Below are 17,957 nucleotides of genomic sequence, written 5' to 3'. Positions count from 1 at the left end.
CATTTCATAGCCCTTTTCTGCTACATCCCAGACAAATAAGACTCAGCTCTCAAAGGCTTCCTTCAATCCAGTTCTTATAACATTAAGATTCAACAAAAATTCCTCTAGTTTCTGGCTCAGAGGCAATGCCCATCCTTGATTTTTTTTTTTTTTTTTTTTTTTTTTTGCGGTACGTGGGCCTCTCACTGCTGTGGTCTCTCCCGTTGTGGAGCACAGGCTCCGGACACGCAGGCTCAGCAGCCATGGCTCACGGGCCCAGCTGCTCCGCGGCATGTGGGATCTCCCCGGACCGGGGCACGAACCTGTGTCCCCTGCATCGGCAGGCGGACTCTCAACCACTGCACCACCAGGGAAGCCCCCATCCTTGATTTTTAGTGCTGCTGCTACAGAGCTTTCCATATTTGTTCATCCTCTTGAGTATTTTAATGAGAATTTATGAAAGGGAAAAAAAGTAAAGGGCCTCTGCCTGTGTCATACTATCGTGCCCCAAAGTGCACTCTTCACTTTTATAAATACACTGCCACCCTCCATCAGGCAACACTTTAATTACTGGTTAGCTCCCTCATGGAGAAGTCATACATGGTCAACTGGTAACTGCACTGGGAATAAGGATAGGGTAGTAAGGGTGTCGTGGGATGAGGGAAGCCTTGGGAGGAAGAAAAAGAGAACTAGAAGGGACACAAAACAAGTGCTTAATGCCAAGCTCATTAACTTGGATGTATGTGGCTCAGTGGTACCCTGGGGTATAACGTGAATAATTTAACATCACTTTCCTTTCAGAGCTTATGGATTCCTTCACCTTTCTCTCTGACTCCCTTTCTTTCTGTTTGCTGTCTGGATATTTCTCCTTCTATCTTCCTCCCTTGTTTGATTTTTTCTTAATCCTCATAATAAGAAATACATTTTATTTTATTTTTTAACATCTTTATTGGAGTATAATTGCTTTACATTGTTGTGTTAGTTTCTGCTTTATAACAAAGTGAATCAGCTATACGTATACATATATCCCCACATCCCCTCCTTCTTGAGTCTCCCTCCCACCCTTCCTATCCCACCCCTCTAGGTGGTCACAAAGCACGGAGCTGATCTCCCTGTGCTATGCGGCTGCTTCCCACTAGCTGTCTATTTTACATTTGGTAGTGTATGTATGTCCATGCCACTCTCTCACTTTGTCTCAGCTTACCCTTCCCCCTCCCCGTATCCTCAAGTCCATTCTCTACGTCGGCGTCTTTATTCCTGTCCTGCCCCTAGGTTCTTCAGAACCTTTTTTTTTTTAGATTCCATATATGTGTGTTAGCATACGGTATTTGTTTTTCTCTTTCTGACTTACTTCACTCTGTATGACAGACTCTAGGTCCATCCACCTCACTACAAATAACTCAATTCGTTTCTTTTTATGGCTAAGTACTATCCCATTGTATATATGTGCCACATCTTCTTTATCCATTCATCTGTCAATGGATACTTAGGTTGCTTCCATGTCCTGGCTACTGTAGATAGTGCTGCAATGAACATTGTGGTACATGACTTTTTGAATTATGGTTAAGAAATACATTTTAAATTTAGTTTTTACTTTTTCCTTATTGTAAAAAGAAAAGGAAGGTTCTACATTTTCCTCTTTTTATTAAAAAGAAAGAAAAGGCATTTTAAATTTCATAAAGACCCAAATGCACTTTTCTCTGAATGTGCAATTGCAAACAGGAAAGAAGGAAAGGTTCCTCACTGCCAGGCTAGTACAAGAAATGACATTATCAGGATGAAGGGGGAACTGGGGATGCATGCAGCAGACTGGAGGGTGGGTAGAAAAGCAGGTCTGTGAGGCACCCACCTGGGCAGAAGCGGGTGCCACTACTTGGCTACTCTGGTCAGCCCTCCTTACTGACCGGGAGCAGAGTGGCTGCTTCAGGACAGCGAGGAGGGAAGAACAGAGGGAGCCAGCTCACTAGCAACCCCACCTTCCTTCTGACTCTCTAATCAATGGCACCCAAAAGTCTCAGTAGGAAACAAAGTGAACAATTTATCACACCCAGCAAAGTCTCTGGAATGATGGGGTGGATCAGTCCTCCAAGTTCTCCCTAGAGCATACCTGGGGAATGAAGATGAAGCAGTTGATTGTGGTTGTGCAAACAAAGATACTTCCAGATGTGAGTCCATAGACCAGGTTGGGCCAGGAGTGCAAGTATCTGGTGACCACAAAAAGAAGCCCCGCAGCCAGCACCACGAGGTTGACCCCAACCATGATGGTTAAAGACTGATTCACAGGAGGAGAGCTGACATGGTCAGTCAAGCCAGCCAGGTAGGCCCCATAGAGCAGCAGCAGGCCCTGGACAAAGAGGAGAAGAACCGGAGGCTCAGAGAAGTGAAATATCAGGCTTGGGGTCCAAGAGCAGTAGGGTTGGGACCAATTTCCTCACCTGTAAAATAGGGATAATGATACCTACCTTAAAGGGTTGCTATGAGGAGGATTTACTAAGATAGCACTTGGGACTACCCTTAGGGTGGTCCCCTTACACCTCATGTATGCGTGATAAATTTCATTTTCCTCTCCTCTGAGAATTCATTTATCAGAGGTCAGCAAGTCAGCCATCAGAGAGGACTCTGCCAGGATGAGGTACAGGATAGGATGATACATGCAGGTAGGAGCCCTACAGAAAGGACTGCCAGGCACTGGGAGGGCAAGGGGCGCACCATGCTGCTGTGTGCTTCTGCACTGCATGGAGCTGAGGGGCATGCAGAAGCTGAAATAGCCCTGTGGTCCCCTTGTCAAGCCATGTGCCACGGCAGGGGAAGCACTGGAGGAAGGGGCTCTTTTTTCTAATGCTCCCAAAGGCACCATCTGCTTGCCAAGCCCTGCACCTGCAAGACTGCATCTGCCCGGAAGGGATGCCTTTTTCTAATTCACACAAAGGATCTCTATAGGCTAGCAGCAGCTCTGTGCCAGTGGGTGTTTATGGGAGACGAAGAGTGAAAAAAGAAGAGAACAAAGGCAGGCTGGGACCTGGACAGGACCGTGGGACAGGCACAGGCAGCAAAGGCCTCATCTATACCCTTCACCCTCTTTGTGACATCCCCTGCCCCGCCCCCCCAGAACCCAGGGCCCTATTCTTTCCTCTTTGTCATGAATGTAAACCCGCTCTCAGATTTCTCATTTGTACTACACAGAAAATGGCTCACAGCTTCTTAAAGTGCTGCCTCTCCTAGAAGGAGCTACATTTAAACAGAAATCAAAGCTTTAATCAATAATACATAATATATAGATTCAACGTATGTTCGCCAGATTCGGGGCAAAGCTCTGTGCTGGGGTAGGTGTAGGGCAGGAAGCAGTGTTGCCAAGTGGAAGTCATGGTTCTGGCTTTTAAGAAGCTCAGTCTGGTTGGGAGATTTAAGGCAAGCACCCAAATATCAATGTTTTATGACACAGGATATGAAGCTGCCACGGGGGATGAGGTGGGGTGGGAACTACAGGGACTCAGAGTGAGAACTAATAATAAAAGTAAGGTCAGGTATCAGCAGGGTACCTGCCAGTGGCCCTGAAATCACACGATCTGACCAACTTCATCTGCAGGGATGGCCCTTAAGACAACTGTTTGGAGGACTGGCTGTGCCTACAGTGAAGGAGTAAGCACAGCAGGGATGCTGTCTGGGTGCCCCGAATGCTCAGTGTCCCAAAGGGGGCCAAATGTGGCCGCCCTGAGATCGTCAATGACTAGAGGACATACAAGTCAGCAGGCCAGTGGGGCCTGACTTTTGGATAACTGACGCCATCAGGCAGCATTTGGCAGAGTTAGATCATTAGTAATTTAATCAAAGGCAAATAAAATTAATTCTATGATTCTGAAATGCTCAAATCTGATTCTATTAAAATGCTTTAACTCCATTAAAATTCTTTCCAAAAGTGAATCAGGTGTGAATAAAGCATCTATACACGCATGACTCGTGTCTGAGTGAATCACATCTGATATTTGTGTGTCATTCGCCCTCACTGCTGAGAAGCGTGGGGTGGCGGTCCGGGGACTTAATGTGCAAATTTGGGGTCCTCCTCAGGAGCTGCCCGAACAGGGAGCCCATGGGGGCCTGGCTCAGTCACCTTCCTGATGGCTCAGCACTCTTTCCCCTTTTTCTTTCTTTGTCCTATAGAAAGATATTGCAGTGAAATAAAATGGAAATGGGATTATATAAAAGGCAATGGAGAAAATAAATCAAGTTGACTTGCAGAGGGAGTTGCTATGGGGGAAGTGCTGAGTTTCTGTGCCGGGAAGGACGTGCTCTTCTACAGGGGCTCGAAGAATGGGAAAGGCACTGTGCTTTCAAAACTGTCTGGGGGCAGGGGTGGGCAGTGGAAGATTAATAATAAAAGCATCTAACATGTATTTAGCTCTTACTATGGGCCAGGAGTGAACGAAAACTCAACATGCATTAATCCTTTCAAAACTCAGACCCCTTCTGAGAGGATGTTATCATCATCCCCATTTCACGTATGAAAGAATCGAAGCTCAGGGAGGTCAAATGAGGTTCAGGGTCAGCTAGGAAGGGGCTGAGTCATTATTCAAACCCTGCCTGTTCTGTCATATTTTGAAACTCATTTTCTTAACCACTAGTAAGAAACTAGAGATCAAAAGCTATTCACTTCCTACCATTTTCTCTTAAAGATATTTCTATCAAAGTAATACATGCACATGGTTAAAAAGCAACATTTCCCTGTCCCAGCCCTGCCCATCCTCAGGCCTATTTCTCAGAAGCAACCACTTGAACACTTTCCTAGTGGTGAAGTGAGTCAAGTTTACCTTTAGAGGCCATCTATTTCTACAAGACCTCCTTTTCCTCTGCCAGCAATCAATCAACCAGGCCCCTCTCTCCCAATACTCAACAGGTAGCCTCCTGCCATGCAGGGCTCGCCTGTTCATTGAAACAGACCTGCCCTATGCCACTCCCCCCCTCCCCCGCCCCAAGCCAGATTCTCTGTCCCTCCAAGCTGAAAACCAGCTAACAGGATAGTTGGTTCTCCTTTAGTGCCCTGTATAGTATCCTGTACCCTCTAGAACCAATATCCTCCTTTTGCCATCTAACAGAGATAAATGAGTCAAATGATGGGAGATTCAGGGCAGTATAGGAGACACTTTGAGGCAGCTGGAACCACTCAAAGGACACCATGGATGTTCCCATTTGTCTTAGGGCCAACCATGCTTCCAATCAGAGCAAGAAAGTTAGGCAAGTGGAAGGCAGCAGGTTACCTTGACGCAAATCTTGAAGAAAGACCCAAGAGGAGTAATAAGGGCACTTAAGAGAATAGGTTAAGCTGGCTAGAATGTCTCCTTATAATTCCCCTTGCAGGTAGTTGGGGAGAAAATTGGTATTGACAAATCAATGAAAAAACCAGACCAAGAAATGGGAGAAACAGTGGGTGAATTCCACATGATTTGGGGGAGGACTCAATGAGGGAGTCCAAAGATTTGGAAACGTGACCCTCAAAACAAATAGAGTACAGCAATAATAAGGCTCATGGCTTTGAGATGTATGCATCAATAGAGGTCTCTTCTGATTTCAATACTCTTTGCAGAAATCACCTCGTTAACTCCTATAATTCCTCTTTATATCCATTTTGTTGGTAACAGAGAGATAGTATCCCCAGGAGATGAAGTTACCAACCTTGCATCCCAAAACGAGAGCAATCCAGACATCAGGGTACCGGGAAGCACAGAAGTGTGTGCTAGTCAGAGAGCAGGACACGTCTCTACCTGTCACCTAGAAGGGACACAGAGTCAGGACTGAGGGCACCCACAGTTACCAGGAACACACATACACAGCAGATCTTTGTAAACATTCTAGTTTGTGAAATCCTCTATAGCATATAATTTCTCCCTTAATATGTAAAAACTATACCATTTAGGTGACTCCATTAGAATCTAAATGAGAGTAACCATGAGTTGCAGGAAAAGACGACAAAGTTGGGCTGACATGTGGATTCTTGGTGCCAGCAGGGCTTACCCCTGTTATGTGCTTTGCTACCACAGTGATTCAAGTTAGTGCATCAGCAAAATTACAAATTATTTCACATCCTCTTTCTGCTATTTGTTAACAGCTGAAACCTTCAATATTGAATCTGCACTGTCAAGATTCCCCTGTATTCCTCAGCTCCTTTGTTAGGCTGGAGATATAATGCTTCCTATTAATTGAACACTATATACTGGGCACAGTTGAGTCCTTTACCTGCATTGTTTCCCTTAATCTTCACCACAGCCCTATGAAATAGGTAGTATTATTATCTCCATTTTACCTATGAGGAAATAGAGACTTAGACAGGTTAAAAAACTTTCCCAAGGCTGGTAAGTGGTAGAGCTGGGATTTGAATTGGGGTTGACTAACTCCAAAGAACACCTCAAAATACTACCTTTACCTTTCAACAGTTAGGGTAAAGAAGCTCTCTATAGCTGAAAACTCTCATTACTGATAAGGTGGAAGCAGAGATAACTGCCAGGCATATCTCTGTCTGCTGCCATCTCAGCGGTTGCTGCTGGGAAACACTTGGGGCGGGAGGAGCAGTGGGAGCGGAGCAGACCCTGCAGACAAGGGGCAGGTGTTCATGGTGGCCACAGCTCCTGACTCGCCAGCCTCTTTGGGTCATTTATCTTCTCGTTGGGAGGATGTCCACACAGTGAACGCTACTGGGAGAATGATTCCCGTGTACCCACAGAAGCCAGTCCCTCCAGTTCAGGAACTAGATTCTCCAGGGATTGGGCCCCTCACCGTCATACTGACACTGAGAATCTGGAGGCACCGGATGGGATCAGTCAGCACCCACGTCATGAGCAGGATCACATCTGCTACCACCAGGGCTGCCACCAACCCCAGGAGCTGCAGGTCTTTGATTATCTGCAAAAGAGTCAAGGTCATAACTTTCCTTTGCTCACTGGCTATACAACACAGGGGCTAGAGTGTCCTATGTGCTCTGAGATAAAGGCTCCAGGGTTAACCTTCCAAAGGGGCTTCAAATCCAGCCATCAAAGATGAAACAGACACTAAACACATGCAGTGACTTCTATGTGCATATCATCATTAGCACCATTACACATTTTCATTTGTTTGTCCCTTCCATATCCTGCCTTTTCCCACAAAGGATTCAAGGGATATTATAAAATAAATACACTATTATTTCTATATGTTTATATAGCACATAGATAGATGTGGAAAATTTTACATAAAACTATTAACAACCATTAACCTGGAGGGTCAGACTGAGAGATGATGGTGGTGGAGGAGAGATTACTAGCATTTTCTTTAAACATATGTGAAGCATTTGACTTAATACAAAAAGAATGTGTTATTTTTGTGGTTACAAAAATAAGATTTAAAAAAATGTATGCAGCAACAGGATGAAAAATATTAAGGAAAGAGACAATAAGGAGAATTATGATGAATGCTCAGGTGAGGAGAGCACATACCATTCAAGAATTGGGGCAGAAACATGGGTCTGCATTTTTGACAACCAATGAAAAGAAGGAAGCACAACTAATTACATGATTCATGGTGTTTGTAAGATAAAAACAAATCAGTTGCTGAGCCAAAATGCTCCAAACCAGTGATAAGGAGAAAATCTTCAAATCAACTAGCAAAAAATGACACAGTATGTATAGCGGAACGAAGATAAGGAAGACATCAGATTTCTCATGAGATACAAGGACAAGTGAGAAAACAGTAGAGGGAAATCTTCAACTAAAGAAAATAAAATATCAACCTAGAATCTTATATCCAGAAAAAATATCTTTCAAAAATAAAGGTGAAGTAAGGACTTTTTCAGATAAACAAAAGCCAAAAGAATTCAGCATTAGCACACTTGCATGAGAATGTTAGATATCCTTGAAGTAAAAGGAAAATAATACCAGATGAATATAGGGATCTATACGAGGAAATTAAGAGCTCTGGAAATGTTAACTTCATAGAAAAATATATGATTGATATTTACTATTTAAATATCTTTAAAACATAACTGATTGTTTAAACAAAAATTAATAACAATTGTGTGGGGCTTGTAACATATGTAAAAGTAAAAACAACACAAAGATTGGAGAGTGGGGAACTGGAAGCACACTATTGTAAATGAAATACTTATGCCATAAGTAAATGCCAATTATATAATTATACACAAACTCTTCCAGAAATTGAATTGGAGGGAATACTTCCCAATTCATTCTACAAGGCTGCCATTACCCTGTTAGAAAACCAGAAAAAGATTTTATAAGAAAAGAAAGCTGCAGAGCAACATACCTTAAGAACATGAACACAAACATTATAAACAAAATTTTATGAAAATGAATCCAACAATATAAGAGGGTAATACATAATGACCAAGTGGAGTTTGTTTCAGGAATGCAAGGTTGGTTTGAGATCCTAAAATCATTTAATGTAATTCACCATATGAGCAAGCTAAAAATGAAAAATCATACGATTAACAGATACAGAAAATACATTTGACAAAACCCAACATTAATTCTTTATAGACTCTCAGTAAAATAGGAATAGAAGGGAACTTCCACAGTTAGATAAAGGGCATCTATGATAAAACTACAGCTAACATCATTCTTAGTTTTGACTAAGATAGGATGTTTTCCCCATATGATCAAGAACAACTCAAGGATGTCTGCTCTCAGCACTTCTACTGAACACTGTACTGGTGTTTCTAGCCAGTGACATCATACAAGATTGAAAAGAAAATTTCTTTTACAGAAGATATGAATCTATATAGAAAATTTGATGGAATCTGCACAAAAGCTACTAGAACTAATAAGTAGTTTTGCAAGATTGCAGCATGTAAGATCAGCTTACAAAAATCAATTGTATTTCTATATATTAGCAACAAAAAATTGGAAAGTGAAATAAAAAACAGTAACATGTATAATAGCATAAAAAATAAAATACTTAGGAATAAATTTGATAAAAGATATGAAAGACCTCCACTGAAAACTACAAAAAAATTGCTGAGAGAAATTAGAAAAGACCTAAATATATGAAGAATTATACTGTGTTCATGGGTTAAAAGACACAACATTGTTAAGAAATCAGGTCTCCACAATTTGATCTACAGATTCAACACAACCTCAATCAAAATCTCAGCAAAAAATTCGCAGAAATTGGCAAACTGATTAAAAAATTCATATGGAAATTCAAAGGACCTAGATTAGCCAAAACAACACTGAAAGAGAAGAACTAATACTCCTTGACTCAAGATTTAACATAGGACTTCCCTGGTGGCACAGTGGTCAAGAATCCGCCTGCCAATGCAGGGGACACAAGTTTGAGCCCTGGTCTAGGAAGATCCCACATGCCACAGAGCAACTAAGCCCGTGCGCCACAACTACTGAGCCCGCGTGCCACAACTACTGAAGACCATGCACCTAGAGCCTGTGCTCCGCAACAAGAGAAGCCACCGCAATGAGAAGCCTATGCACCACAATGAAGAGTAGCCCCCGCTTGCCACAACTACAGAAAGCCCGTGCACAGCAATGAAGACCCAACACAGCCAAAAATAAATTAAAAAAAAAATGATTTAACATAAAGCTACAGTAATATGGTATTGGTGTCAAAATAAACAATGACATCAATGAAACAGATTCAACAAAGGTGCAAAGTTGAAGAAGGGACACTCTTTTCAACAAATGGTGTCAGAACAATTGGATATCCATATATAAAAAATGAACTTCAATCCACAGATCACATCATATTTCAAAATTAACTCAAAATAAATCATAGACCTAAATGTAAAAACAAAAACTCTTAAAACGTCTAGAAGTAAACATAGGAGAAAAACTTTTGGGGCCTTGGGTTAGGCAAAAGTTTCTTAGATCTGATACCAAAAACATGATCCATTAAAGAACAAAGTAGTAAACTGGACTTCATCAGAATTAGAAACATCTTCTTTGTGAAAGACATTCTTAAGTGAATGAAAAGTCACAAACTGGAAGAAAATCTTTATTTGATAAAGGACTGTATCTGGAATATAAAAAGAACCCTCAAAGCGCAATAATAAGAAAACAAACAATTAAATTAAAAAATAGGTGAGAGATTTGAGCAGATACTTCACCAAAGAAGGTATATGGATGGCAAATAAGCATATAAAAAGATGCTCAACACTGAATCAGGGAAATGCAAATTAAAACACAATGAGAATCTACCATACATACCTATTAGAATGATCAACGTGAAAATGACCAACCAAGTCTAATGTTGGGAAGGATGTGGAGGAAAGGGACTCATACACTTTTGGTGGGAATGTAAAATGGTACAACCACTTTGGAAAACAGTCATGCAATTTCTTTAAAAGGTAAACATATACCTACCATATGATCCAATCATTCTACGCTTAGGTTTTTTTTTTTTTTTTTTTGCGGTACGCGGGCCTCTTACTGCTGGGCCTCTCGCGTTGTGGAGCACAGGCTCCGGACGCGCAGGCTCAGCGGCCATGGCTCACGGGCCCAGCCGCTCCACGGCATGTGGGATCTTCCCGGACCGGGGCACGAACCCGTGTCCCCTGCATCGGTAGGCGGACTCTCAACCACTGTGCCACCAGGGAAGCCCCTAGGCTTAGGTTTTTAACCAAGAGAAATGAAAGCATATGTCTACACAAAGACCTGTACACAAACATTCATAGCAGTTTTATTTTTATAGCCCCAAACTGGAAACAAACCCAAACATCCATCAATAGGTGAATGTATAAACCAACTGTAGTTACATCTACACATTGGAAAATTACTTAGCAATAAAAAGAAAACCACTGATGCAAGTAACAACATAGATGAATCTCAAAATAATTATGCCAAGTAAAAGAAAGATAAAAAAATACATACTATATAATTCCATTTATATAAAATTCTGGAAAATGCAAACTAATCTATAGTAACAGAAAGCAGGTCAATGGTTGCCTGGGGACAGGGACAGGGGATGTAAGAATTGGACAGGAGAGGGAGATGACAAGGGTGCATGAGGAAACTTGTAGATAATATCCCACATTTCACAGTGTATACATATGTCAAAACATATCAAACAGTAAATATGTGCAGTTCATTGGATGTCAATTATACCTCAATAAAGCTATTTTTAAAAAAAGGAATTAGTGTTCTAGAGGAATGAATGAACTTACTGTCCTTTAGACAAACTTTTTCATATGTATGGTTACTCACAGTGGAGCTTTTGATAAATATTCACCACAATTTAATAACGTTTGCTAAAAAAAAAAGTCCTGTCAGTCCAGAGAAGTAAACTCCAACTGAGTAATATGTTAGGTCTGGGCAGGGCCTACATAGACAAAGCGTTTGATGATCAGGCTTTGAGGTGCGGGCAGCTCTATCAGGAAACCTGATAAAATGGGGGAATGTGGTTAGGATGACACCTGATGTCAGGCACATGTAGGTGGTCTGGCTGCCACATAGCTTCTAGGGTTGATTCTGTCTGCTGAAATGGGTATGCTCTTCCTTGCTCACTGCTCCAGGCTCATCCTTCTTAGTGCAGAGAATGGCCTTCTTAAATGGAAAAGAATCAGGCTCCAGAGAGGGAAATAACTGCTTATCTGCTATACCTTCTCTGTAATCACTCTCCCTCTGTCCACTTTCAGCTCACACCTGTGCCAAGCAACAGCCTCTCTGGGCATATTGCTCTCCTTCAAACTGGTGCCAGATATGGGCCAGCTCACACATCCCCCAGAGCAGTACCGGGGCCTGGGGTGCATATGAAGCAGAACCTTTGTTTAAAGACCTATATCCCAATAGCACTGACACCGGCCATGTGACTCCAAGGTTTGAAGTAAGGAGCAGGAACTTCAGGTCATCATAAAAGGGCCAGACCCAGTAATCTGGCACAAGTTTCTCTAGCTTTTAACCAGTAGTAGAGCTGCTGTCTGTGATCAAGCACTGTGTATTTGTTGCCTACTCACCACTCTCTTGTCTGGAACCCTCTGGGTAAACACCTTGTAGAGTCGCCAGCTCTTTCCCAGAATGGGGCCAAACACAAGGGAGGTCCCAATGCACAACATGGACAGTCTTACCTATAGGCGGAAAGGGACAGAAGCAAGAGGCAGGGGAGAATCCTTTGTGGTTCTCCATACATTCTGATCTGTAAAGCCTCAGTCCACAGAGGACCTGGGGCAGAAAGTGGACCTCACTGACTCAGCGTTCCAGGGATTGCCTCTGAAAGTGCCCACAGCAAGGATAAATGTAACCACCACCCGCATCATATTCAAAACAAAATTGAAGACTTCACCTACCTGAATGAGAGTTTCCATTGACCTTCCTGCTAAAGCACCTTGATGGTGAATCCCAAAGAGGTAAGCACTACTGTAAGTCAGACAACTGCCCAATAAGGTCACAATGTTCAGATTGGGACTGGACATCTTCACAATCCTATGGGAAACCAGGAAGAAAGATACCTACAGTCATGTCATTTGCCCTGGGAGTGGGCCAGAATAATCTCCAATGCAGCCTCAGAGTAAAAGGCCATAGGGAAGAAACCACTTTACAAATCTGTGAAAAATTTAAATAAAATTTTTTAAAAATTAAATAAATATGACTTATTTAAATTTATTTTCAAAAAGAACTAAACTCTGGTATTTCTTGCTTGTATAAACTCCAAGTCTTTTAAAAGAAGGTCACTTCCTTTTTAGGTGGTATCAGAGAAGAGTTAGCATTTTTCCATGAAGTTTATGGTTGCTAAGAGACTGCTCTATGCAGCCTAGTGAATAAATAACTAGCAGGTAGATACCTAAAGAGATACAGTTTGGAGCCTTTAAAAATGCGTTGTAAGGTAAACTACTATTTGAAAAAAACAGACAAAGATACCACAAAAAAAGAAAATTACAGGCCAATATCACTAATAAACATAGATGCAAAAATCCTCAACAAAACATTAGCAAATCGAATCCATCAATACTTTAAAAGGATCATACACCATGATCAAGGGGGATTTATCCCAGGGATTTTTCAATATCCGCAAATCCATCAGTGTGATACACCACACCAACAAACTGAAGAATAAAAACCATACGATCATCTTAATAGATGCAGAAAAAGCTTTTGATAAAATTCAACAGCCATTTATGATAAAAACTCTCCAGAAAGTGGGCATAGAGGGAACCTACCTCAACATAATAAAGGCCATATATGACAAACCCACAGCTAACATCATACTCAGGAGTGAAAAGCTGAAAGCATTTCCTCTAAGATCAGACAAGGATGGCCACTCTCACCACTTTTATTCAACATACTTTTGGAAGTCCTAGCCACAGCAATCAGAGAAGAAAAACAAATAAAAGGAATCCAAGTTGGAAAAGAAGAAATAAAACTGTCACTGTTTGCAGATGACATGATACTATACATAGAAAATCCTAAAGATGCTACCAGAAAACTACTAGAGCTCATCAATGATTTTGGTAAAGTTGCAGGATACAGAATTAATACACAGAAATCTATTACATTTCTATACACTAACAATGAAAGATAAGAAAGAAAAATTAAGGAAACAATCCCATTTACCATTGCATCAAAAAGAATAAAATATCTAGGAATAAGCCTACCTAAGAAGGCAAAAGACATGTACTCCAAAAACTATAAGACACTGATGAAAGAAATCAAAGATGACACAAATAGAAAGATGTACTGTGTTCTCGGACTGGCAGAATCAATATTGTCAAAATGACTATATTACCCAAGGCAATCTACAGATTTAATGCAACCCCTATCAAATCACCAATGGCATTTTTCACAGAACTAGAATTTTTTTTTTTTTAATTTGTATGGAAACACGAAAGACCCTGAATAGCCAAAGCAATCTCGAGAAAGAAAAATGGAGCTGCAGGAATCAGGCTCCCTGACTTTAGACCATACTACAAAGCTATGGTCCTCAAAACAGTATGATACTGGCACAAAAACAGAAATATAGATCAATGGGACAGGATAGAAAGCTCAGAAATAAACCCACACACATATGGTCAATTAATGACAATGACAGAGGAGGCAAGAATATACAATGGATATACACCCTCTTCAATGGGTGATGCTAGGAAAACTGGACAGCTACATGTAAAAGAATGAAATTAGAACATTCTCTAACACCACACACAAAAATAAACTCAAAATGGATTAAAGACCTAAATGTAAAACCGAGTATCATAAAACTCCTCAAGGAAAACATAGAACACTCTTTGACTTAAATCACAGCAATATCTTTTTGCATCCATCTCCTAGAGTAATGGAAAGAAAAAGAAAGGAAACAAATGGGATCAAATTAAACTTAAATGGTTTTTCACAACAAAGGAAACCATGAACAAAACAAAAAAGACAACCTACAGAATGGGAGGAAATATTTGCACATGATGCGACCAACAAGGGATTAATCTCCAAACTATACAAATACCTCATACGGATCAATAACAACAACAACAACAAAAACCAAACAACACAATAAAAAAATGGGCAGAAGATCTAAATAGACATTTCTCTAGAGAAGACATACAGATGGCCAAAAGGCACATGAAAAGATGCTCAACATCGCTAATTCTTAGAGAAATGCAAATCAAAACTACAATGCGGTTATCACCTCACATCAGTCAGAACGGCTATCATCAAAAAGTCTACAAATAATAAATGCTGGAGAGGGTATGGAGAAAAAGGAACCCTCCTACAGTTGGTGAGAATGTAAATTGATACAGCCACTATGGAGAACAGTATGGAGGTTCCTTAAGAAACTAAAAATAGAGCTACCATATGATCCTGCAATACCACTCCTGGGCATATATCTGGAGAAAACCATAATTTGAAAAGATACATGCACCCCAGTGCTCACTGCAGCACTATTTACAATAGCCAGGACATGGAAGCAACCTAAATTTCCATTGGCAGGTGAATGGATAAAGAAGATGTGGTATGTATATACGATGGAATGTTAGTCAGCCATAAAAAAGAATGAAGTAACGCCATTTGCAGCAACATGGCTGGACCTAGATTATCATACTAAGTGAAGTAAACCAGACAGAGAAAGACAAATATCATATGATATCACTTATATATGGAATCCAATTAAAAATGATGCAAACGAACTTATACACAAAACAGAAATAGACCCACAGACATAGAAAACAAATTTATGGTTACCAAAAGGGAAAGGTGGGGAGGGATGAATTAGGAGTTTGGGATTAGCATATACACACTACTATATATAAAACAGATAACCAACAAGGACCTACTGTATAGCATAGAGATCTATACTCAATATTTTGTGATAACCTATAAGGGAAAAGAATCTGGAAAAGAATATATATAATACATATATTAATATATACATGTATGTATAACTGAATCACTTTGCTGTACACCTGAAACTAACACAACATTGTAAATCAACTATACTTCAATAAAAAAATAAAATTAAAAAATAAAATAAAATGAGCTGTAAGGTAAACTACTTTCTGACAAAACTTTGGGGAATTTTTCATCCACTATTTACTTTATTTGACATGTAAATTGTTTTCCTCTCTCTGTTTGACCAAGAGAGGAAGAGAAAGCAGGGATTGAAAGCAGGAAATTTGGGAAGGGTTGTTTCTTAAGTGATTTTTAAATGAGGTTATAGAGCACTTTGAAGATTATAGGGAAATGTGGACAATCACAGTCTGACACAAATCCTGGGCACCAGTAGAGGCTTGGGACAAGGCAGAAATGTGTGAATTGGTTAACCTAAGGGGAAAAGCAGGTTTACATTGGACTGTGATTGATAACAATTAAGAAATAAAAATAACTAGTAACAGTTAAGAAGTAATGTAACTGTACTTAAGAGTTTTAGTCTAAATAGTGTATTCTGCATAAATGCAATATTGATACAACTAGTCATTTGGTAATTATACCTATACGTTTATTTTTTTCTTAAACTCACCTAAATTTTCTTTAATGAATGAATGAATTAATTAATTATGGCTGCATTGGGTCTTTGTTGCTACGCGCGGGCTTTCTCTAGCTGCGGCAAGCGGGGGCTACTCTCCATTGCGGCGTGTGGGCTTCTCATCGTGGTGGCTTCTCTTGTTGCAGAGCACGGGCTCTAGGCGTGCGGGCTTCAGTAGTTGTGGCACATGAGCTCAGTAGTTGTGGCTCGCGGGCTCTAGAGCGCAGGCTCAGTAGTTGTGGCGCATGAGCTTAGTTGCTCCACGGGATCTAAGGGAAGATGTGGGATCTTCCTGGACCAGGGCTCGAACCTGTGTCCCCTGCACTGGCAGGCGGATTCTTAACCACTGCGTCACCAGGGAAGTTCCCTATATGTTTATTTTTAAATAGTAACAAAGGGGGAAAGCATTCTTATCTATGTACCTGGATTACCTGGCTGACCACCTTAAAGGCCAGAGCGAAGGCAAAACCAGCTACTTAGTACAGCCTACTTTAAAGACAGGCAACGTACCTAGGAGGCATTAAACAAACAGTTTGGCAATGCTGTACTTAGAACCATCACAACCACCATCGGCCCAGCTTGATTACTTCATAGCCGGCAACATAATTACGTCCACACATACAAGAACACCAAACCTCTGCCTGCGACTCAGGCCCCAAGTACAGTCACCGTAAGCCAATGAGTCCAGCTGAGCCTTACCTAGTCTTGGAGCAAAAATCTTGATTTTTTTCTCTTCCTCTAAAAGTGAGAACAACTGCCTTGTAAAATGGGGATAATAATAATACACGCTCCCCTCCTGCCCAAACCAAAGAGTTGTGAGGATTCAAAGGGGCAATGTAGCCAAGTGTGTGGCACAGGGCCCAGCATGTAGCAAGCATGTTGCAAACATGTTGCCAACACAGCTGATGATACTGTTAACCTCATCATCTTCCAGGCTTTAGAAACCTGGTAATCACCTTTTCCCTCTTCCTTTTCCTTCTCCACCTCTACCCAATCAATTGCCAATTTCTTTCACTTGTTATTTCAAAATCTCTCTGAGCTATCCCTCACTCTCCATTCCTGCTACCACATTTATCCAGGATACAGTCGTGTTAGGAGAAATGGAACTGGAGTCAGTATGAGATGGGAATCCTGGCTCAGCCAGTCACAGCTGTGTGACTTTCATCGCCTCATTTAACTAGTCTATGTTCCTGCTTCCTCATTTGTGAAATGAAGATAGTATCTTCTTTTGTATCCACCCACAGGGTACTGTGAGGATCAAATGAGGTGTGTGCTAAAACTCTTTGAATACTCTAAGGCGATGCAAAAATGTTAATCTTTAGATTTTTTGGTGTAAGCTTCAGCTCTCTGTAACACCAGTTTTTCCCTGTCCTAATACATCTTGCGTATTACTTTCACACTTATTTTCTTAAAATACCACCACCAACACTTACCAAGAGAGCTACATGTATAAAGAACAATTTTCTATTGTTTACCTTAAGTCTCCTGTATCCCCATTTAAGATTTAGCCCTATCCTACCTATCCACTTCTTCCTTCAGGATTGCTTCCTCAGTCATCATGTCTTCAAACTGTGGGCTTAGTGTAATCTTCCCTAGTTTCTTTGTCTCTTCCCATAAGAAGGGGGAATATGTGCTGAATATTGACTACCAAAATAACAATGATTATCAGCAGCTTCACAAAGCATTTGTTAAGAAAAGTATACATTAGAGAGACCAGTGCTGACACTGATTTAGAAAAGAGGGCACCGCTGACCAGGACTGGCCACTCAGTGCAGCCAGAAGCTTGGGCGGTGGTAAAACCACTGGGTGGGATCCTGCAGGACCAAGAACTGAGGCTTTTCTTCCCCGTGGCCTCTCACAAGCTCCTAGGCATCAGCTATGAATATCTGATGATGAGGTTCTCACCAAGCAAATGCCCAGTTTCACAGCCACACGTCTGTGTTGTCTAGATCACTGATGGGTAGGTTTCTTTCTTAACTCCTCTCTGGACCATTTTATTTGAACACCACTGTACAATCAGGTCTCCTCTGTGTAATTCAGTACTG

General features: G+C 41.0%; 1 protein-coding gene across 3 annotated transcripts in view; it reads right to left on the bottom strand.

The window, feature by feature from the left end:
• GPR156 (G protein-coupled receptor 156) overlaps positions 1–17,957 on the bottom strand; it is a 98,252-nt gene that overhangs the window by 13,072 nt on the left and 67,223 nt on the right. Inside the window, exons 4-8 of one of the 3 annotated variants that reach the window (XM_019923306.3) lie at positions 12,251–12,386; positions 11,921–12,031; positions 6,745–6,870; positions 5,647–5,742; positions 2,087–2,323 (exon numbers count right to left, since the gene is read on the bottom strand). In XM_019923306.3, coding sequence (XP_019778865.1) covers positions 2,087–2,323; positions 5,647–5,742; positions 6,745–6,870; positions 11,921–12,031; positions 12,251–12,386 — 706 coding nt within the window. The remainder of the gene's footprint in view (positions 1–2,086; positions 2,324–5,646; positions 5,743–6,744; positions 6,871–11,920; positions 12,032–12,250; positions 12,387–17,957) is intronic. The other 2 variants (XM_033855789.2, XM_073804194.1) reach the window with 2 other exon arrangements.

Source organism: Tursiops truncatus, chromosome 4 (assembly GCF_011762595.2).
Source record: "Tursiops truncatus isolate mTurTru1 chromosome 4, mTurTru1.mat.Y, whole genome shotgun sequence".
Taxonomy (NCBI): Eukaryota; Metazoa; Chordata; class Mammalia; order Artiodactyla; family Delphinidae; genus Tursiops; species Tursiops truncatus.
Note: the sequence above shows the minus strand (reverse complement) of the source record. Positions and strands in the feature narration are given on the sequence as shown.